Source organism: Filicampus tigris, chromosome 1 (genome assembly GCF_054856515.1).
Source record: "Filicampus tigris isolate MCC_2025a chromosome 1, RoL_Ftig_1.0, whole genome shotgun sequence".
In the NCBI taxonomy this organism is placed as follows: domain Eukaryota; kingdom Metazoa; phylum Chordata; class Actinopteri; order Syngnathiformes; family Syngnathidae; genus Filicampus; species Filicampus tigris.
The window spans coordinates 20,157,981-20,182,075 of record NC_141217.1 but is presented as its reverse complement, the minus strand read 5'-3'; the positions used below and the strand labels follow the sequence as shown (position 1 = coordinate 20,182,075).

Genomic DNA, 24,095 nt, shown 5'->3' with positions numbered 1-24,095 from the left:
CCCACCCACATGAGTAAAAGTACCATAGCCTGACATTATTTGCTCCTATAGCATGTTGAAAAATGACAGGCTTTCAGTTGAGGGTTTTCTTGAAAGCCACCTGCAGATCCACGTGCTTCCAGATTGTGAGCACGGGGGATCCAGCATGTCTGACTGACGTAGACTGTTGTGGCGCAGGCAAGTTGGCGGCTGCAAACAACATGCTCCATGCCACGTTCTAACACCTCTCTCTCTAGAAATAACAACCACAGACACATGCCGCCCTTTTCTTTAAGCCTGATTTGTCACCATGATCGTCTATCCTGCTCTGCCACCACAAAAGAGACATTTACCCCGAGATTTGCATTCAAGTACTGTATGCTCACAAGTGCAGTTATAAGTGATGCCTGATGAACTAGTTTGCACCGCTTCTAGTGTAATCTGATTTTTAATCTCTAACTTTACTGTTTCTGTATTATAATGAGATCGATTTTAATGCATGGGCCTTGTGCTTGAGTTGTTGGGGGTGTAAAAAACAATGTTCAATGTCACAGCCTGAAGTGGACACTGATTGGCTGTCATTGTGTTTGGCATAACCTGAGAGGCTCCTGTTGTAGGTGGGAGGGCAAGTTCAGGAGCAGAGAGAAGATGTGAAAATGGAGGAGCGTGTGAGAGTTGTTGATCTGATGAATGGTGAATTTTAAAAAAATGCCCTGATGGTACTGTTGATAAAGGCAGAGTGATATGCTTTCTTTGTAAGAAGGACTTTGCTAACTAAAGATGCAGTTCAAGCCTACCACACAAATCTAAAGTAACCAGCCGTGACTAAAGCTAGAGCTAATGATAGCAGTGAAGATGCTAATGCAGTAAGCTATTGCAAATCTCTTCGCCAAACTAAACTCGGGAACAGCCCGCGTCTGAGCAAGTCTGCGACCGACGGGCTGACGAATGTTCTTGCCAAATGAATAGCGATGAACTGCAGGCCGATCAACATAGTTGAAGATAAGGGATTAAATTGAGGTGTTTCAAACAGCATCCAATGATCCACCATACAATCCACCGTGCAGGAATGCAGTGATGACTAAAATCATTAAGATGTATGATGGTGAAAAGAAAAGCAAACTTGACATTTTGGCGGGTGATTTGGACAGATGTATTGCTCTAACCGCAGATCACTGGACCTCAACTTGCAACCACGGTAATGTGGGGGTGACTGGACACCCTAACTCAGACCTGGGAGGAGTTTGGTGATGCCATGTAGAACATCTTTAGGCAGAGGAAGTGATGCACCATCTAGATTGTGGTTGGAGCAGATGGGGCGCTGCTGACCTCGACTTAGGATGTTGTGGGTCGAAGACTCCCAGTATTCTACCGATCCGCGCGATGGGAAAGCCAAGTCTGCAGTGTTTCTGTCGGCTTCATCATACTGTGCTCTTCAACTCTCACTTGGATGGTCCAAAGTGGCTGCAGTGAGTGCACTTCCAAATCTGAGAGCATGGCTGCACCCGGAAAAGAGTGACATTCCCTGTCCAGTTTGAAGATGTGAACTTTGCATCAGTCTGATGTGGTGAAGAAGGATTTACCAGTCAATCCATGTTCTCACCCTCATCTGGTTACGATGCCTCATGTTCTGGCACGTTTAACCGGGGTACACTCTGGGCGAACTTGCTCATACGAACCATGTGAGTGTCAGAATCAGTGTGATCACTCCTCCCAACAGTTATTGAGGATAGTCACCTCATTATATATATTAAAAAAGAAAACAGCGAAATAAAACACACAAAATTAAAACCCATGTGTTTGGACCACATGCCATTGAAATCTATTTTTCGATGCAAGAGATGGGCGGGAGAGAGAGAGAGGTGTGAGTATAAGGGTCAGCCAGTTTAAATGTGTATAATTCAACATTTATGCGCACTCAGTCACACTGTTGGTCAACAGGATGCGGAGGATGGACTGACAATGTCGTCTTGTTGTTTAGATCTTGTTTCCGGTGGTGACAGTCAAGGAGGGTTGTTTGAGGGCGACTCACGTCACACATCACCAAATGACATTTTGCACCTCCAGTTTAAGAGTTCACGTTCAATCCATCCGTGCATCCATTCACATGTAATTACTGTACTTGTTTCCAATCATAGATTTTTTTTAAACATACAGTGCCTGGCTTTGTTTGGCTCAAATTCAAATCCCTGCAATCTACTGTATAATTGTCTTTCTTTACTGCTTGGTCTACTCTATTTGTAGGGTATATGGTGGAATTTCACACATGTAACATCCCACACTCTAAAAACAGTTAGGTAATAAATAACCCAAATTTGGTCAAAAGGGACCAGCGCACCTGTTTGGGTATTTCTTTTAACCCCAATTGTTGGGTCAAATGAATAATTCAATCCCCCCAAAATTGAGTTAGTTGTTTTTCACTTTTGGGGTTAAATAACACAAGTTTTTGACCCAGTTTGGGGTTGGTTTTTTTTACCATGATTTAGAATTTCTGAATTTGATCAAAATTTTCAATGTCAGTAATGCACAACTTCCCAGCGTAGCTATAATGAGAGCTCAGTTTCAGGAGCAACATCCTTTTCTTCTGATTTATTGCAACATCTAGTTCAAAAGAATGAGCAGCGTCAATAATGTGTTAAGATAAGAACAAGACAAGAGAAGTACACAGCAAGCAGACTGTTTAAAGCTGGAAGACTAGTGTAATACATGGTGTTGCTTTATCAAGGATGCTGATTGTTTTATTACTGTGGATGACGTTTTATGCTTTCAAGAAATTTAGGGGTAGTACATAGGTCTACAAGACACGTGACACAAAGCACCTTCGTATTAGCCTTCATCATGAAAGTTAACAGTAAACGGCTTAATTCATTTTCACACTTGTATAAGAGCTGCCGACGCTGCTTTGCGTGCCACAGCCAACAACTGCTACATTTACTCTCCCTTTGAGCTTTTCACCATAAGGCTAGCAGGTGCCTGTTTTTCCAGATGGGCAGCCCACAATAGCAACAGTTTGACACAGTCAATTCAAATATATTCCTGAAGTTCTTTGGCTTTGTGTATAAAATGCCATTTAATGCATTGCGACTGCATTATGAGGTTCGTCTCGTGTGTTTGTCTGACACCAGCTGGACAGTAAACTGTGCAAAACCGTGACATGGAAATATAATTTAAAAAGCAACATTACAATGAGCAATCATGTCGCATGTTTAAAATATCGAAAAGCTGCCATTACGTGTATTTTATTTAGTGTGAAAGGACGCTTGTCGTTTTCTTTTTAATGGCGACGGGTATTGTCGCAGCAGAGTGACGAGAGCATTTTCAAGCAAGCGTAAGGTGAGCGTCACATGCATCAAGTTGATGTCGTGAAAACCTTTACGTGTTACTTTGTATGTCACTGCAAGTCCTCTACCTGCGTGCATGTACATCATTACTTGGCACTATGGTCGTGAGCAGTAGTGGTAAAGTACAATACTTAAATACTGTAAGTTAATTGGCCAGGTATTTTAAGTATTTTTTTTTTAATGACTGCACCCTCCACACCCCACCTCTGCTGATGACGACGCAACGATAAGAAGACGGACATAAAGAGGTAAAGTCAACCGGGTTTGTGGCGTCGACTGACTGAGATCAAAGCGATTTAAAACTGGAGAAAAACAAGGAAAGCGGCAGGATCGAGGAATGTCAACCAGGGAGCGCTTACGAATATGTGGCAACAGGTCCCGAGAAGCAAGACATTCCCCATCCATTAGCGCATCTTTGAGAATTGTTGGATGTAATCGACGGAAAATAATGAATCGTGACGAATGCATTGTGCCTTTGACGTGTGCCTGCCTTGGTTAGAATGCTCAATCAAGACCTGCATTTTAGATTATAGCGGGGCTCCAGTCTCAATAATTTTTTTTTTTTTGTAGGAACACAGTGGCCCCTAATCTGAAATTTTAGGGGCATTTTTTGGTCATTTTTAATTCTACATTTGTAAATTGGGGTTCAATTAACTGGTGTGAAATGTGGGACAATAATTTTCACAACAGTAAAATGAAAAACATTTAGTTGAATTACGCAACTTGAAATGTAATCAAAGTTTGTTGATTCAATTCCAGGAGATTTCTCAGCGTAATGGATCACCTGCCGGTTCTCCTTTTTGTAATCCTCCATCTCCAGTTTAGCTCAGCTCAGGTGGAGAAGGTGGAGGTTGAGGTGGTCGTCAACACCACGCTCTGCAGTGTCACATGTGGCATGGGCATCAAGGTGCAAACGGTTTGCACCATAAAAGATGGAGAGACGGCCTTGCAGAAAAAGAAAGGGAGTACCGAAGCAGTCGAGGTACTTTAGCACACGGCCAATCGAATAGCAACTCTCCGGCGACAACCATTATGTTGTGCTTGTGTTCAAGGTGATAGAACGGTGTCACAAAGTGAAAGTCAAGTGTCAAGAGACATGGAAATGTGGACTCAAGACCTTCACCGTGACAACAGGAGAGAGGCTGGAGCTGAAATGTCTGGTGGAGAAGACGGAGCCGAAGAAGCTCTCGTGGAGGTGAGCAGTAATTCCCAACCACATTAGTTTGTCTTGGAGATCATCAGATGTGCCACTGGAAATGATCAAGTTTCACTTAATTGTTCTAAAAACTAAAATCGAATTTACTATAAACTATGTGTCTTTCTTAATTGATATATCCCACCAATGTAGTTTGGCAATCACAAAACTGCAGAAGGTACAATTAACCCAAGACTCCCTGTGTTGTTGGTACAACAAACTACTTTTTTTTGGTATAAACTACTACTAACTTTGTTGGCTTAGTAAGTGTTGGGGAACACCGGAGGTTAGGACCTTAACAATTTTTCAGGCCATAGGTGTCAAGAATCTTACTAGATTTGAAGGATGTTTGAATCAAAATAGTCCAGTGTAGCTGAGATCAAAGGTCCAGTCGGAACAAAGCGCCATTAGAAGAAAAGATCACTGTTGACTGACTGTACCTTTTAAGATACTGTGGACTTCACCTCTGAGAATGGATTTACAATGCAGGGCCAAATGTTCAATTCCAATATAATATTTCAGTGACACGTGATATGGTTGTTAGAAAATGAGCATCCATTAGTATAAATATTAAACATCATGTGTGGCCCGTTGGATGACTGGTTAGCACATCTGTCTTGCAATTCAGAGGTCATGGATTCAAATCCGGGCTCTCGCCTTCGTATGTGAAGTTTGTATGTTTTTTTCCTCTCATGCCTGTGTGGATTTTCTGGGTGCTCCGGTTTCCTCCCACATTCCAAAAACATGCATTGTGGGTTAATTGAAGACCCTAAACTGTCCGTAGTTGTGAGTGTGAAGGGTTGGAACCAATTCCCCATGCCTGATAGATTGGAAGACATTAAGTTTAGTCACACGCCATTTACGCTCAAGCTTCTTCAGCTTTGCTTAAGTGCTTATAAGCAAGTTTCTTCGTACACATTTTTATTCTTAAAGGTGCTATAGTGCCGAGGGCGTTATGAGCGAGCGCTACATTATGAAAAGTTTCATTAGATTATCAATAATGCCACATCTCATCGCATGTCCTTCTCACCTCAGGGTGGAATGGCACCGCGCCCCAGGGGTGATCACCTCTGACGACTTGCTTTTCATCCACTGGGAGAGTCCGGCGCTGGACCTGGTCATTCTGGACCCCGTCAAGGAGGAGCATGCAGGTGAAGTGTCAATACCCTTAAAGAGAAGTCAACGCAAACATTTTTTTTTCAAGAATATGTTCTATGCAAGCCCACTGGATGAAACAGCGCATTTAGCTAAATATTGCGTTTGTGGAATAAGTGTTAATCCATTCGTTTTTAGCCATCTCTGGGGGCGGCCATTTTGTCTTCTGTCGACTGAAAATGACAGCACAACTGCTTACAATGACCAATCACGCCTCAGATTCAGAAAACAGGTCAACTGTGATTGGTCGTTGTGAGCAGTTGTGATGTAATTTTCAGTTGACTGTAGACAAAATGGCCGCCCCCAGAGATGGCTAAAAAAAACGGGTGCATTTTGCTCCTTGACTTATATTCCACAAACGCAAAATTAATCAGAATGCCGTGTTTCAACTAGTGGGCCTGCTGGGAACATTTTCTTGAAAAAAGTATGTTTGGGTTGACTTCCACCTTAAGCCTCTTGTGCTTGCATCAGAATATGCCGACAAGTTGCTTTTGTATCCACCAGGAACGTACCGCTGTGATGTGCTAGATGCCAATTTCAGAAGGTTGGAAACAGTTTACTGGGGTGTCCGAGTGCTGCCAAAAGGGGTCCTGAATCTGGACTATGACCATGCTCAGAGTGTGTTGGAATCACCTTGGGACTGGAAGAAGCATATTGTGTCAAGCATTTATGATTCCGCGATCCTTTGGCTTTACATGGTAAGGCCCACTTCAGCAACTAATGGTTTGGGGTCATGACGTGTGACAGTGATGTTTTGATATGATTATTATTTTTTAATGGTGGGTAAGGTCCAAAATGTGCCTCGTACTGAACTGGAAGTATGAGCACAGCCTTGTGGCTTTCTTGAGGGTGTCACTACCATTGTCGACAATCTCGGTTTCCGTCTATTTGTACCATGTTGGCGAGTAGAAGCTGACTATTGCTGTCAAGCGATTACACATTTTCAAGTAATTAATCGGGGGGAGTATATCTCGATTCAAAGACGGTTTCAATAGCTTTGTTTGATCCTTGAATATGATTATTTTCCTGTAAAATACAATTGTTGAACGAACGATATGCCAAAGACGTACAACTAACATGGTATTTGAATTTGGTTTTGAAAGTGCACAAATTGTTTTGGATTTCTCCAATGAGTCGTAGAGCATCTTTTTGAAACGACATAAAAGTCCATCTCTCTGGAGTTACCAGAGTTAATTTTTTGAAACGTTTTTATATATATATATATGTGCTGCAGGGAGGTGTTCAGTGGTTTGCCAGATAGACTCCATGTTGCTTGTGTGTGTGTCAACCCACAGATGCTGGCCTTTCTGAGCCTTCTCAACGTGGCAGTGGTGCTCTTCCTGGTGATGAAAGTCTTGAAGAATAGAGGCTCATTTTATATCCACGAGGATGCAAACCGCCCTGAGACTATGACAGAGCTTTGACAGCTACCAGTTAATGGACCATATGCGCACAGCAACAAATTAAGCAATTCAGGAATAAAGATTCGAGGGCTACCAGTTTCCAGTGTCAGTTTGTTTCGAGCTACTGGGACAACATTTGATGGAATATTAACTAAATTTCGAGGCAAGGTGAAAATTCCATCAAAAGTTTGTTTTTTTAAGATGAAAGGACAGCTCCTCCTGCCAACACTTGGACTTGATGGCAAACTACTTTTGAAATCAGACAAAGAATAATATGTAATAGTTTGTTCCACTGTTGTTCAAGTTACTGTAAAAATGGACTTGAGAACAAAAATGGCTTGCTATACTGTATATCATATTTGTACATATGGCATTTAGAAATGTTGGTAGAAATTTAGGCAAGAATCATAAAAGTTGACACACAAGATTTGCGTCTGTGGGCCACAAAATTTAGTGGCGGACCGGAACTGGCCCACAAGGCCTTGGTTCTGACAACTATGAGACTTATCACGTCACAAAAGTTAAATTCTTGTCCGATGGGAGTGCAGCATTCGGGAAGTGGAGCTAAACCAAGTAGCATGTGTGTTTTCTTTTTAAACGTCTGTTTTAAATCCAATTTTTTTAATTATGTCTGTATATACTGTAGATGTACAGATGTTTTTTGTTACAACTTTACAGTGTACTTAAAATAATTCATATTCATACCCTGGCATGATTTAGATAAGCTCTCTCAGTACATAGAGTAATTAAGGAAAAACATAGTTTTGTTACGATCAATGAGGATTGTCAGGTGTGGAAAGTTTGATAGCAGTGGTTGCTAGGGTCAGATTTTGATATAGGTCTAACACTTTTCAACCAGTTTGTTCATATGGGAATGATTCAGCCAAGCAAGAATCATTATTCATTTTATGGCAATTATGGAGGTCAAAAGGTCAAATAAATCCCATTGAATTTCAAGACAGTCACCAAAGCCTTCTAACCTTTGTCTACATCAGTGCATTAACTCAATTGATAAATAATATCCCCTGTCATGTCCACAGTAGCCAGTAGGAGGCAGTGCTCGCTCACGTTACATCAGGTCCCTCGCCTTCACTACCAATTAATTTACCGTAGGTATTCGTTGCCGTTATTAATCACTCGTCCCTTAAAGTACAAAAAAAGAGGCTTTAATCATGGGTTACTTTGTAAGTCAAGGGTTTCATTTGGGTTGCAGTTACTCCTATATCTCACAGACGTACGTACTATCACTATGTACTGTACTAAATTGAGCTCAGCACCACACTGTCACATTTGACTACATAATCTGGAAATATCTGAATAGCCCTCAACAGCGTTTGTGCACAAGTGATGAACATTTTGTGAGGAGCAGATGTAACAAAGCATGCCAAGACTCCAGGTAAACGAGATCAGTGCAATTATTATGCCATGTTGACTCTAATTCATTTCCTGGTGGAACATGGAACAAGTCTGTCATTTCCATTTGCGAGCTTGACAAGACACAGCCATGTTTGCCCTGTCACATGTAATGTGATGACTATTGCATGGTTGCACACGTGGGACTTCATAAAGACCAGACCACTGTAATACAATCTCTGCCATGGCTTTGGCACCCGTGAAAGCAACAGCCAGCTCAAGGCAATAATAGGTTGCAAAAATTAAAAGTTAATATTGCGTTTGTGGAAAGCAGAAATCCACCTGTTTTTAAGATAGCTCAGGGGGCGGCCATTTTGTCACTGCTGTCGACCGAAGATGACATCGAAGTTGCTTCGGGCTCGGATAACGACCAATCATGGTTCAGCTTCAGAAAACAGGTGCATATTGATGCTTAATTTATACTCCACAAACGTAATATTAATCAGAATGCCGTATTTCAACTAGTGGGCCTGCAGAAAACATTCTGGAAAAAATTGTTTTGGTTGACTTCATCTTTAAAATAACTGGTCTTTTTTTTTTTTAATTAGCGATGCAAATAAACTTTTTAGATGATTTTTTTTCCACTGGTTTTCATAACATATGTAATGCACTAGTAGAAATATTTAAGAATTTAGGGTTAGTTTCAACAACAGGTGGACTCTTTTTCTGCAGTGTCAGCTATAAATTACAAAGCATGGTGCGTGTTGCGCAAGCTTTTAGCTTTGCTAGAGAAAAAGACACTTTTAAAATCAGTGTTAAAAATACCTTCAGGGACACAGTCATCACTGATTATAAATGATCTGCAGACCATTGTAATATCAGGGCCAAGTTTAAACACTGCAGTTTCAGACCACATTCATTTTTGAAGGAACTCGCTCTATGATGTGGCATCACTTAAGTGTTGGTGGTCACCTTATTCAGATCCACACCTACAGACAGACCAAACTCAAGATAAAATATCACCTTATTTTCTCGTTTTGACTGGTTGAGTCTTGCATGCCAGGATACAGTGCAGTTGACCGACTTAAATATGTGTTCATTGTGCTAGGGTGAGGAATGACAAGGAGCAGCTCAAGACACGAGCGAGTAAGGTACTTAACATGACGTCATATCAAGAGTTTTTCATGGTCCAGCGTTAATGTTGGTGATTTACTCTCTGTTCTCTTATTATGTTCGCATAGATACCGGTAGTAATATACTTTTTTTAGGCCTATAGGCCTATACCTGATTAGCCATCTTGCTACCTCCAGGAGTTCACCCAGCACTGACACAGACATCAGCAGCAGGCACTGATAGTTCTTTCATTCTCTTATCTGCTTTACAACAAAAAAGCAAAACATCCACAACAAGTGGCATAGAGAAAACTGGGCACACTGCTGCCTCTTGAATCTCTGGTGAGTTGTCACAGACTGCTGGCCAAAGTCCTTCTCTTTGTCTCACCCAAATCAACACTCGAGGCCAGCACCTGGCTGCATGAGTAAAAAGGGAGATTAATTAACTAGTCACATCTGTTACATCCACCAGATAAGCACTCCCCATATCAAGGTTGTTATATTCTACTTTTTGGACTGTAAGTTGCTACTTTTTATCCCACACTTTGAACCCTGTGAATTTTAATGTGACATGGTTTATTCAGGACACTTTTACTGACGAACTTCAAACCGCCAAATAGATTTACCGGTACCCATAGTCTTGTCACATCTGAAGTTATTGAGCATGTCAAAGTGGACCAATGAAACTGTCCGAGTCCGTCCTCACTGAATATTCAGCAGCCATTTGCGGTTGGAGTGAGAGTGGGGCGGGTTGCCTGAAGAGAGAAAAGCGGAAGTTTGTATGCGTAGTGGTGCGCAGCTGTTTAAGGAGCATTTGAGAGTGAAAAATAAACATCTTGAGTTGTGTTTAATGAACATAGGGAACGAGTGCCATACATACAGTCATCTCTGAAGAGTGACCCCCGTTTCTTTGTTGCCCGACTACCGACTCCCAATATCGCTGGCAACCGACGACAGGGCAGCAGGTCTGGTCATGGAGCCACATCCCCTCACAGACTTATTGTACAAGTCCGTGCATCCCTGCATCTCCTCAACAAACTGGTTTCCAAAGGCTGCACTACTGTTTGGGGTAAACCAAAGTTTTTCAATAATCCATTTGTGTGACCTCTTTCTTTGCAGATATCCCATGTTATGACGCGGAGACGCGTGGCTATTAATATGAAGGAAGCGGCCAGTGTTTGTGCAGGTTTGTTTTTATGGCCCTAACCCTAAAAAATTTAGTTGTTGCATCTTTTAATCAAGTGCATTTTTTTTAGTCCGAAAAATACGGTTGTTAACGAAAACTGTCAAAATAAAATTAAGAGCACATTTTTGTTAACACAACAAAATAAAAATGATAGCGCTTTTAAAAAACAACGATAACTAACTGAAACTACATTTTATGCTTATGTAGCTAACTAACCATAAATAACAGTGAAAATGTTCTTTATTTTTATCTTTGTCAATTTCATGCATGAACTTTCATGTTTATTTGAAATGTACGGTCATATAGAAGAAAGATGGTTGGCTACTTTAAGATACTTAGTATTGTTTTTTAAAATTTTTTTTTTAAATGTTGCACTCTACAAATATAAAAAAAAAAACTAGTATGAAAAATAAAAGTAAAGTAAAACACCATTTTTGAAAAAATAAAAACTAATAAAAACACAATCCCACTCTAAAACTAATTAAACTACCGGTATTAAAAAAAAAAGTTAAAATGAAATAAAAACAATGAAAAATCCCAAACTATTAAAACCTTGCCCTGCCTCTCTCATAGCCAATGATCAATCACGCCCAGCTCCACGGCAGTTTTCTAATGTATTAAAAAATATTTTGTGCAGTGCCTGCACTCAATTATTTTGCTTTTCACTAATTACAAAATCTTCATCAGCGGAGGCTTCCATATTACTGTTCTTTTCTTGCTCATTTTGTGCCTTGACTTGTTTTTTGTGAATGCAAGGGAATGCATGTACTTGTCTATTGCAACACTGTCAATATTGCAACATTACACAAATTACCGGTATTATTTGGAAATAATTACATGCTACAGTTGTATCACTTACTCACAAATATGTGTCATTCTGCAGAATTTGCATTTAGTTAATCAATTATTGAAATCAATCAATAATCAATGATTGAATTCCCATTTGAGTAGTAGACACTGTTCCCCTGTGCTCCTGACTACGATCTGGGGACCATAGCAGGAACGACTAACATCTAGATTTAATAATTGATCTCACAAAAAGTCCTTTGACAGCTTGAATATAGACAACTTGAATTTATGAGTTATGGACTTGTGAATATTGTGGGCTCGAAATGAAGCCTGAAATCATTCCTATAATTACACTTCATTAAAAATTGAACAGCTCTGTTTATGTACAGTATGTAGCGTTATGGAAATACAACCTGATTGAATTTTCTTGTTGTGCATACTGCATATCTATTTAACAAACCAACATATGAAGTAAAAGACATTGTTAAATATATTCAATTTAAATGAATTACAGTGCTCTCATTTATTATATATATTTTTATTAATTGAACCCCACCATTAAAAATAAATATCATTCCGTTTATGTAAAATATTGAAACGTGTTTATGTTAAAATGTCAGTGTAACAAACTGAAAACTGCCATCATGGACACACGAACAGCACGATGTCAAAACTGAAACAGTGAAGGTGAACCACAATGCTGTTGTTGTGTGGAGTTTAACACTAACTTTAAGTGTACACTTACTGCACCACTGACCAACACGAGTCCAGCTACTTTCACAAAGTCTTGATTGTAATTCCACTTACTGTTTTGTTGCTGTCCCATGAAAACCTCAGTAACAGAAAAAAAACCAAAAATGTTTTAATCCATCTTTCTTCCAATTATAAGTAATTGCTGGGAGCAAAAAAAAAAAAAAAAAGTTTAAATTCATTTTTCTTCCAATTATAATTATTTGTTGGGAGCAAAAACAAAAACTGTTTTAATTCATATTTCTTCCAATTATAAGTATTTGTTAGGAGAAAAAAAGAAAAAAAATGGGTGAGACTGCAGATAAACATAAATAGTTATGTTGAGAGGTAACTCACCATTTACTCACAACTGACGTACAGTACTTGGTGTGAATTATAAGGCTGTTTAATTGAACACAAAAAGCTAATATACGTACTTGCAGGAAGCCATGATTTATTCTGTTGTCTGAATAGCAACAGGTGGATAGACAGGTTTATTGTGCCTTCTGCTGTCTTGGAACAGCATTTAATTGTACCTGTCATGATACACTGCTGAAATGTTGGTAAACAAAGATATATTTTTGTAGCCAAAATAATAACGTGGTTACATTTGGAACTAATTAATAATCATTTTGGGACAGATTGGAAATTGGAAATCGAAATTGGATTATTTCCTGCTGCACTTCTGATGATCTCTCAGGACACACAACTTTGCTATGGCACCCCTGTTTGGGAATAACCGACCAAGGCCACGCTGTGAAATAAAAGCACATTTTAACCACTATGACACACAACTGACAATGTAGCAAAGATCTTTCATTAGGGCTGTCAAAGTTAAAGCATTGACTATGGAGATTAATTAAAATTTGATAATGCACTAAATTAACTCAGTTAACTCAGTTTTATTTACTTCCTGTGGCAGCTGTCGTCTGCTGACTGTGCATGCAAACTTAGAGGAGAGTGACTGTCACAGAGACGGACTTTTACGTAGTTTTACTTTAAAAAGTTGCTCGACGGCTCATTGAGGAAATCCAAAATCATTTGCGCACTTTGCAAAGCCAAATTCAAATACCATATTAGTTGTACGTCTTTGGTGTGTCGTTCAACTGTTGTATTATACAAGAAAACAATCGTATTCAAGGATCAAAGAAAGCTATTCCAACAGACTTTGTATTGAAGCATACTTTTATTTTTTTTCCACATTAATGGCAAGATTTTACTCAAGTAAATATCGGTTCCAAGCCTCGTAAAAAAATTCAAAAATTCAAAATTCAATGATAGAAAATTTTGCGATTAATTAGTTAAAAAAATGTAATCGCTTGACACTAATACTAATACAAATACTTGTATCGTGGTTTTCATGACACCTAAAGATGCTCCACAGATTGAGTTACAGCTCTTGGTGCTGATTGCGAAGGAATTACCAGTATGTTTAATCGTTTGAAAAAAAAAACAAAAAAAAAACTGAGAACATGATAGGGTCCAGAGGAGAACATGCTGATGTTTTATTGTATGCACTAACACACTGCTCGATAGATGACCTTTTCCGAAAGTGCTGGTCCATAATTGGACACGTTCACAGGGGGGAGTTGGTATATGCGTGCAAGGGTCCTGCGGTGATGACAGAGCACATTAAATGACTTGCATTTGAAGTGTGACATTTTCATGTGCTGGTGACAGGTGAGAGCACAGGAGTGGCCGGACAAGCATTGTGTGAAGTGACCGCTTCCGACAGGTAACCATTGTTTCTCAGCGTGGCCTTCACCGCGATCCAGCAAGTATTTTTAGGTTTGCTTAACGTCATCTTTCTCCACATGCCACACCACTCTGACTCTGTTCCACCCTCCTCGTCTTCTTTTGCTCTTTGATAGAGTACCAGGAACATCTAATTGCGAAACGGCGGCTCCTTTAATATACTCTCGACTCTAATGATGTAGTGGCGAATCTAATTGTATCTAAACAATATAATTATAATGATGTTGAAAATTGTAAAAATAACATGTAAGGTTGTTTTTTGTACCGTATTCCCCGACCGCCCCCCGTGACCCCCCCCTCCTGTCCTCCTCCCCCACCTTACTCGTCAGCATTTGAGCCTTGAAACAGATAAATAAAACATTATTTGCGCAAATATACAGTTCAGTCTCTCAAGGAAAGTATTACTATTCATTCGTTTCTCCACATTGTATTGCTTCATCTACTCATTCCTAGTATGCACATTGGACAGTTTTTTTTTTTTTTTTTTTTTGCTGATTCACAGCAAGCAACGCGCTCTTGACTTGTTTTGCAATCACTGTAGTCAACTCAACAACAACAAAAAAAAAGAATCCCATTTTTTTCTCAAACTATTGCAAAATCATTGCAAACTCTTGTCATATACACAAAATGAATCAATAACACAGGATTTCACCCAGTGTAATATGAGCCTGCAGGGGGTTGGTCGGGGCCCCGCCTCTGAGGAAGCGGCTTCAGCTTTCATGCAGCTTGGACGCCGGAGTGAGATGGAGAACGAGCCATGCATTTCCTTTTTAACTGTGATTTTAACTTCGCTGCTGGATACTATAATCTTGTGGATTTAATCGACATTGGATTGCAGTACAAAGTGTAATCCAAGTCCGAGCGATTTTTTACTACACTTTCAACATTACCAACACTGCCAACGATTCGATGAACGAATCTTTTGAACAGTTCTTTTTGATGAACTGATTCTAATGATTCAGTTCACTTAAAAGAACTGTCATGCCCAGCACTACATTCAACCAGTTGTTAGTCGCTGTTTCATCAGAAGAGTTATGAAAATATTTTATTTGGGTTGAAAACCTACACAGTGTTGCTTTAAGGCAGTCATGCCCATTACAAAGTGGGTGTCGACTGCCACACCCAACAAGCTTTTATTTCATCTGCTGGACCTTAGAGGTCACTTGACCCACTTGGCCTTAATTGAGGCAGATAACAACCAAAAGTGATATAAATTATTTGATCTCTGGAAAATTTGAATGATTTCTTCTTTGGTTCCCAACAATGGCACCCCTGTAGTAGGTTTTAGCAAAATTGCAGCGATGTAGTTTTTGTGCAATCTCGTTGACAATCTAATTTAGTCACCAAATAACATATCCACAACATTTCAAGATTTATTGTCATTGTCACAGGAACAATGAAATTATGTTTGGAGCATCAACACTCTTTGATGTAAAGTGTCGAAGGTGCATAAACCACAAACCCCCTTAAAGGGTAAGTCAACCCAAACATATTTTTTTCAAGAATATGCTCCCAGCAGGCCCACTAGTTGAAACACGGCATTCTGATTGATTTTGAGTTTGTGGAACATAAGTTAAGCAGCAAAATGCATTTGTTTTGAGCCATCTCTGAGGGCGGCCATTTTGTCTTCGGTCGACTGAAAATGCCATCACAACAGCTCACAACAACCAATCACGGCTCAGATTCAGAAAAGAAGTCAGCCGTGATTGGTCGACTTTCGCTTTAAGTAACCCAATGTAAACATCTATTTAGTTGTGACATGATGTTACATCATTATTAGGGATGTAACGATTCACTCAAGCCCCGATTCAATTCGATTTTCTATTTTCAGTTCACGATTTTCGATTCGATTTTTAAAAAATTGCTACCATGCTTGTCTCTGTGCACTAGTGTGGTTCTACAGCCATCCACAAACGTGATCCGCAATGATGTTTGGCGCAAAAAGCATAATTTGATCTACACATTCAAAATGTGCATTGGATCTGGAATGAAAAAATGTTTCAATTTAATCAACATGAGTTTTTGATTAATCGAATCGATTTAAAATCGATTAATCGTGACGAATCGATTCAAACAGATTTCCGATTAATTGTTACGTCCCTAATCATTATAGTAACAGTAACGGTCAAAGCGAGATCAGAGGGCGTATCAAAAATAAAGGGCTGAGCAAGGACATATTGTCAGATTCATGAAGGTTTGTGTCATAGTGTAACAATGACGAGCAGTGTGGTGGCAGTCACGCCGGATGTTCTGCGCAAAAAAACATCAAAGAAAAAAAAACCTCACCTCCATCTTTAAAAGATGACCAAACATCAGACTGTGCTGTCCTTTCATCGCGCTTCTTTCATCCACAGAACAGAATTGTTTTTAGCCTGATTTTTTCTGTCGCATGTTAATTACGACCTGTGTAGACAAGGGCATAAGGCCCCTGTGGTATATTAGCATAATTTATTTAAAAAGCCTGTGTCCTTTGTCCATTAAATCATATCTGGATGTGCGCTTCACAAGCATGTACTTCACAACATGAACAAAATACAATACATTACCTCTATTAAATAGGTTACGCACACAGCCATCAAGTGAGTCTTGAGCTCCAAGCCAGGTCAAACTTTTCCATAATATGGTTTTGTATGTAAGAACTTCATCAAACATACAGCACATTTTAAAGCCGCAGCAATGGAAAACAAAAACAAAAATATGGAAGGCTGAGTTCATTTTCAATGACCACACCCCACGCCTGATTACCTCCAGACCTGTTCTTTAGGCCCCAAATTAGGGGGGCATCCGATCTGTGATAGAGATTTTAAAATTTCAGTGCTTGTAAAAAAACTAAAATGGGCTCGACACATTACAGGGAGAGTGCCACCATCGTAGTGGCGCCACTTTTCTGTTCACAAAAAAATGATGGGCCCCGCACGCCTCCCTGAACAAAGTTTACTGTTTATGGCTGACACAGCTGCATCATCAATCATTCAAAAGCGGGTCACACAGTGCCCAGCCCAGCGGCGCTTCCACATTGCAGGAGAGAGAAGGGGGCATTCGATCAATGTCTCAACTAAGACCGATTTCATAGTGAGTTCAAAGTTTCAGTGGTGATGATGAATCAATTTTTGGAGGCTTGCAGTCTCCTCACCACAGAACCTACCCCACTCCGCTGCCTCCCTATCCATAGCTCTAAAACGTATGCAATTATTATTATTATTCTTTCACATTTTTTTAAAATTATTAACATATTTACATGGGCTGTGGCTTATGGGGGCATGCTAATCGCTACTTGCTAAATGACAAGGGTGAATGAACTTCGTCAGCCATAATTATGAAGTATGGTGAACCTTGAAATGTTCTTGAGTGTCGTATTGTGGACTATACTTGCTTGATTTTTGAGTTTAGTGAGAAAATGACCCATACAAATAAACAATAACATTATGCACAGGTTCTATCAGTTCTTTCATTTAAAAGTGGGCCTTATTAAGACCGAATAACTAATAAAAAAAACAAGCCTAAAATCACTACTGTGTCATTTTGCTGGGGAATTTTTACAGCTGACATCAATTTTAAGGACAGGATTATAAAATAAGTGCCAATTTTTTCTGTCATTCATTCCTGGGGTGCAGTTGGGAAACTATGCAGAAAAGTAAGAACATTAGAGTAAGTTTATTACAATCAATGTACGCTCAAAACGGCAACAGACATTCTCTGTGTTATCACGCCTCGTAATAAATGTTTGCATTTGCGATAAACCCTTGCTTGCATCAGTGCAACATAAACTGTGTCCTGGCTCGTCCAGCAATATTACAGACTGCTCTATTAGGTGATTTGTCACCATGGCAACAAGATTGGGATCCTCCTGAAAACAAGCCAATACAACATCCACATGATTCCGGAGATGTTCTTTTGACGCAAATTTGCATTGTTGCCTGAACAACTTGGAGATTTTTGGAGTGTGATTTGAACCTCAGCGACACAATTTTACAAGACAGTGGAGTGGTCCATCATTAGAAGGACTTGTTTATGCGGAACGAGGCACATCTGCATAATAGTATCCATTATCGAAAGCAGCGGCCGACGTTCGGACGTGACTTGGAACAAAATGATGTAATCGTGACTTGTAAGACCCTCACAAGGAACATCTGTGGACTGAGACCACATGTTAGTCAGTTTGCTGGCACAACAATGAATTTCAGTATCAATTAGTCAACATAATGTAATGTTCAATTGTTCAATTAGATAACGAACCAAAAATAATACATAACATACTGTATTATCTTCAACAGTCCACTGGATTGTTTTGGCACCGTCTCTTATTAATGGCAAATGGCCTTTTATATTTTCTACCATCTGCCACACTGAAACCATTACAACTACTTCTTGTTTTTCTCACTGCTTGCCATGCGAGCCTGCTGGCTGTTGATTTTAGCCTAAGACTATCCAAATTTTGAGAGTACAAAAAGACAAGTTAGCGACAATTAATAAACATAGTGTAGTGTACTGTATGTGTTTTTTTACACGTCAAAGCTCATTTTGCGTCATCAACAAACCAGTTTTTTGTACAGCAAACAGCCAGAACCACACATGAGGGATTAGGGATATTCCCATGCACATTTTTAGCTGCAAGATAATTCACATCAAAAACACATTTGTAAAGTTGTAAAACTTTTTTAAAGTTGTAAACGTTCAAGTGCTTTTTGGCCAAATAGAAGACTGGAAAAAAAAATCACTGCGGTGCACGTCTGTGGTAGTGTTGGGTCGTTCGCAAAGGATTCGTTCAAAAAGAACAAATCTTTTCAGCGAACGTGAGTGAATGGATCACTTCCTGAAGTGATTCGTTCTTTTCTCAGTTCATTTGAGCTCAGCCGTGCGCATGTTGTCAATCTTCGCGAACGACCAATCAGCATCCACCGTCGGATGCAAGCGGGATTTACTGAACATACTGCCACGCCATTGGCATTCACGAAGGAATCAGTGATGTCATTTCCCGTTCACCAACGATTCAGTGAGTGAACCTGTCGCTGCGGGAATGAGTGATGTCATTTCCCGTTCACCAACGATTCTGTGAGTAAACCTGTCGCTGCCGTTTCTCGTTCACGCGAACTCCATGCAGTCAGTGAGTGAACTGAGTCTTGTTATGAACGATTCTTTTGAACGATTCTTTTGAACGATTCTTTTGAATGATTCTTCTTGATGAACTGATTCTAATTATTCAGTTCACTTCAAAGAACTGTTATGCCCATCATTAGTCTGTGGGCATGTGCCAGTCGCATTTTTTTTTTTTTTTTGCATCACAACATCCTGTTTATACCAGCGTTGTTTCAATGATGAATGTGTTTTGATCGAAATTGTGGATCCAAATTGTGTGAGCACCAAAAAATGTTTCATCAAAAAAATAAGAAAATAAAGAAAAATTACCGGAAGAGATTACCGGACGAACTTGGCGCGAATGGATGAAAATATTACTCGCGTTATGTCATATTTTAAGGGGCAAAATATGAGCATGTTGGGGCAGTCTGGAGCCCTGGCTTAAAGGCGAGATTCAAATTTTGGCCCAACCCCCACCCTGCCAACAACCGTGAGCGAAACATGATAACCACTACTCCACCTGTAGTATGGCTCTTGTAGAGCAAGTATATTTAAAAAGCCTGTAGGGGTCACTTGAGAGATTCTCTTGATCTCTGTTAAGTGTTTGTGTGGTTGCACTGTAGAGCTTCGTCTCCCTCTTCAGTGCTTCTCTGCCAAGGGACTGTGATGCACGATGTCAACAAAATATCACATTTTTGATTACGAGTGGCACGTATGTAGCCGACTATGGGTGGTGGTGGTGCATGGGGGCTGTTGTCACGCAGGAAGGCAGTCTTCTAGTCAGATCACTTAGTGGAGCCCAGACTTCAAAGCAAAGATGGTACATCAGCATTTAGCTGTTATGCTACATGTAAATGGAATAAGCTTCCAACACAACTGAAACGAACGGAAGTGTAAATGGTATTGAATGTAGTTTAAACACTATGCTTTGCCCCCATACCTATGAGGTGAACTGGACTTAGGCACCCTTATTTTAGAGCATTGCTACAATAAATGTTTCCAAAACATGGTACGTTTTATTACTCTCCTTTTCTTTTAAATGTCTTAAAATTGTCTGTTTTTTAATGTCTTAAATTCTTTTGCCTTTAAATGTTATATTTTGCCTTTAAATGTTGTTTTGAAACCATTGTATGTGAAGCACATTGTGAATGAAATACGCCGTATAAATAAAGCTGCCTTGCCTTAACACAGTGCCGTATGTGTCATTGTGTTTGTTATTCACGGATGAATGAAGTTCTCATTATTAGACACAGTTGTTGTCTGTGCATTATTAGACATAATAATCTGGCGGTTAAAGACTTTTGCTCATTTTCAACCTGTTTGATCAATTTGACTAATGATTTCTTAAATACAATATTAATATATTGTGACCCATAAATTTGCGACAGAGACTGTAGCATGTGCGGAAAGCCTGACGCGATATTCAGTCATTTAAAGTTTATAAACGAAGGTCGAATTGGGATTTCAAACAAATAGTCTGCATGCTAATCAAATTGAACATGCTAAGATTAAGGTGTTTATTTACTTTTTTATTTATGATTTCAATTAACTTATTGCAATAGTTTCTAGTGCATGTCAAGAAGTGACTGTTGATGACACACTGATGCGTGACACTCTCATTACATAACAAAAATAATGTATCTTTCGGGAAAAGGGATACGATTAATATTCAGTAAAATTGGTCAAATATTTCATCCTTCAAAACTTTTTTTCTTGTAACGCTCATTATTGTGTAGCAAGTGAAGTGCAGGCTCAAATTAATAGAAAGTTAGCGGCTCCTCCTTCTGTGAGTCATATCACCCAGTTGGGGCATTGCTAACTTTCAATGAAACAGAATCACTGATGACAGCTATAATTAATTCCTCGCTCAGCGCCGGATTGTTTGGCCCAAGTGTCACATTGGAGGCAGAGCTTGCCTTTAACACGATAGACAGCGGCACTGAAAGCTACGAGGGGGTGGAGACGTATGGCGAGAGTTCTTTTTAATATTCATGCTAGAGCATTCCAGTGGTGGTGAGACAGATCACCCCCGGGATGAAGCTTCTTTTTTCTGATGAAAGCCTAACAACGTGTCCGCATTAGGCGTTAATCATTCATTTGGAAGGGCTGATAATCTTCCACCTCGAACAGATTGTTGTCAGTTTTGATGGACACAATGTCTTTTAGGTGCTAATTAGCTTTGGAGAGGTTGTCTCCAGCTGTCACATCTTAAACTCACAGATGGATTTTGCTATAAAACTATTGACCCCACCCCCCCATTTTTTAATGATAGCCGTGTTATATCTTTAGTAACACGTTGTTAGGAATTATTAATCTCCATAAATGTTAAACCTGCTCACTATTTACAAGGGCAAACCCCTATATGTGTGGCTAGCACTGGATTGCGCTGAGCCATGGACCCTGTGTGACCTGAAGCTGTTGCTGTACTCAAATACAGCCAGTAACTAGTTGTGTTGAGCATTTGTACTGCAGACCGTGTCCCATCAGGCATTCGCCACAACAGAAAAGTCATAGAGGAGAGTTTGGAACCGCAATGTAGTTACCAGAGGTGGGCATTTGTCAGTGCTTACTCGGTCTGTGAGTTCTTGTTTATATTTCAGTCCCCTCCGGTCAGTTCAAGTCGGCAAACGACGTTGAGAACGGATTTACCGGTACCACGTCACACACAGTGACGAACGTTAATTAAAAACAGAGTTTGAAAACATACGTACAGTGGTGAGTCTAGAAAGTTTTACCTGGAGGTTCAGTTGAGGGGCGGAGGTTATCCCCTCCCCGCTCACACACACGCATGCCACGGGCGGAGCCATGGGTGGGCCTGGGTGTGCACAGGCCCACCCAGATTGACAGACTGGCCACCCAATGATTTTCATGAAAAAAAAAAAATACTTAAAAATTTTTTTTTAATTATTAAATTATTTCTGAATTTGTGTTTTTTATTTTATTGAATATTAAGAATGGCATAGTTGTGGTTGTCTAAGGAAGATCGGAACTTCATATGATTCAGTTGATCCTTTTATTTGAATACACGATCTGTCGGGATAGGAGGATTGTGCTCAGTGAGAGAAATATTCAGGCCCACCCTGATTTTTTCCAGGCCCACCCATTAGCCACGTTCTGGCTCCGCCCCTGACCCACGCACACTCCTTTCAAACCGAAGTTATGACACTGATAGAATGGAACGTGAAAAATCCACACAGGAGGGCGTGAGCCGTGATTCATATCCAGGATATGTCGACTGCAGGTAGACATATTAACCAATAGGACACTGTGCCATTAATTTTAAAAGATTGAAAAAATACCACTACTGTTTCAACTGTGGTTCGCCCTTCTTTGGATGCGCAACCTGTGGCGGCATACATACTGTATAGACGACTGTCGAGGGGTGGGAACGCTCTCGTCTTTCCTTGCCAATTCCGATCCTTGGGACATGGAACGTCTCAACTCTTGTTTTTTTAAATTCCATTGTTCAATATAAAGGTTAGAACCCTACTGACTTTCAGTAACAATTTACCCAATATTACAGAAGTAACTTAGATTTGAGGTGATAAAACTGCAAAATTTGATATCATGGTCACCACAAACATAATCACTGCAATGGTGGGTGCTAACAGAGATCCAAATACATAAACCCCCCCCAACAAAAAAAATCCTACGAAAAACATTGTTTTGCTTCCCATAATTTATAAGCAATCATCACAATAAATATCTTCTGAATACGTTTCAAACAGCCCTTAACTTCCACATGGATGGCAACACCATATGGACTCAAATTCTCAACAAGTAAATATTGTTAAGCTTAACATATTGACCTTTAGCCTACACACAAAATGCAAAACATTACCACACAGTGACCGGTAAGCTCTGCATGCCGAGGTTATAAGAGCTTGCCCGTAAACTCGCTGCAAACACGACACGAAAACTAATGGTGAACGAATAGTGTTGTCAGTAATGGTAGCGCACACACCATCCCTTATTGCCGCTGTAATCTGTCTCTCCTTTGTCGTAAAATAGCAGGGGGACAAGGAAGGCAAACCATCAAGGGGTCCTCTGCAATTGATGTGTCGGGAAAGCCAATAAAACACTGACCTCTTTTGAATATAATAGCATGTTCTTTTTTTTCCGATTAGTCGTTGTTTGACCAGTGTAGCAACACGCAGGATGAAAATAACTGAAAATACCTACATTGATGTTGAACCCTTCCCCTCATTCAAAAGGAATGAAACATTTGAAGAGCTATTTTTCAAAATAATAAAAATCCATTTTGAATATGCTTGGATTTTTTTTTTCACCTAGGTCACCATGAATTTAAAAAAGCATCAATTTCATTCAGTCATGAGCTCAATCTGAACACATTCAGCATTAACAAATTTAACAACAATGTTGTTGACTGTAAAATGTGTTTATTATATATTTTTGTTCAAAACGCTATCAATCCAGAATTTGTTTTTCTTTTGAAACAAATCCTGAAATATAAAAAAAAAAAAAAGGATCCAGTATACTGTATTATATATTACAGGACGATACATAGCAGGATTTGGTCTATTCCTCAAGGAAGCGCCTGAAGATGTTTCCTGGTGCTCATTTCTTTCACAACTCACCCACTGTATTGAATGAATTTAAAGACTTACAGTATTGGTTGATGTGATCAGTTGATTTGGCACAGTTTTCTAGGGCAGTGATGGCCATAATTTCTTGATTGTTTCACATAAAGACATAAAGAAGTAAAAACAAAGCTGAGTTCAATGGAACGGAAAAAGGCACAAATCGGTCATTTTTATTTGGTACATCTACTCAAAAGATTTGACGACAACAGAAAAGCCTCTAGAGCTGCAGTTTGGAGGTGAACTGCCTTCCATACTCATAGATCTTTGCTTGAGGATGCTCCAAAGATTATGAACAGGGTTGAAGTCAAGGGGGGGGGGGGGGGGGAAACTTGTGTGTGGCCCCCGTCCTCCCCTGACAATCAACTCTATTGAAAACCTTTGAAGCAACCTTAAGCAAAAGGTCTATGAGGGCAGAAGG

The 24,095-nt window shown here is 39.8% G+C and overlaps 1 protein-coding gene across 7 annotated transcripts; it reads left to right on the top strand.

The window, feature by feature from the left end:
* The first annotated feature begins 2,949 nt into the window (after positions 1 to 2,949).
* Positions 2,950 to 7,166, top strand: tmem81 (transmembrane protein 81). Of its 7 annotated transcripts, none has more exons than XM_086025445.1 (6): positions 2,950 to 3,568; positions 4,080 to 4,302; positions 4,373 to 4,515; positions 5,551 to 5,666; positions 6,175 to 6,368; positions 6,966 to 7,166. In XM_086025445.1, exons 2-6 carry the CDS (start codon positions 4,096 to 4,098, stop codon positions 7,092 to 7,094), a joined length of 789 nt encoding a protein of 262 aa, XP_085881571.1. In that variant the 5' UTR covers positions 2,950 to 3,568; positions 4,080 to 4,095; the 3' UTR covers positions 7,095 to 7,166. The 7 variants fall into 7 exon arrangements, with proteins under 7 accessions (XP_085881571.1, XP_085881599.1, XP_085881584.1 ...); XM_086025473.1 differs by having other exon boundaries at positions 2,951 to 3,312; positions 4,141 to 4,302; XM_086025458.1 differs by having other exon boundaries at positions 2,953 to 3,568; positions 4,141 to 4,302.
* Positions 7,167 to 24,095: the final 16,929 nt, after the last annotated feature.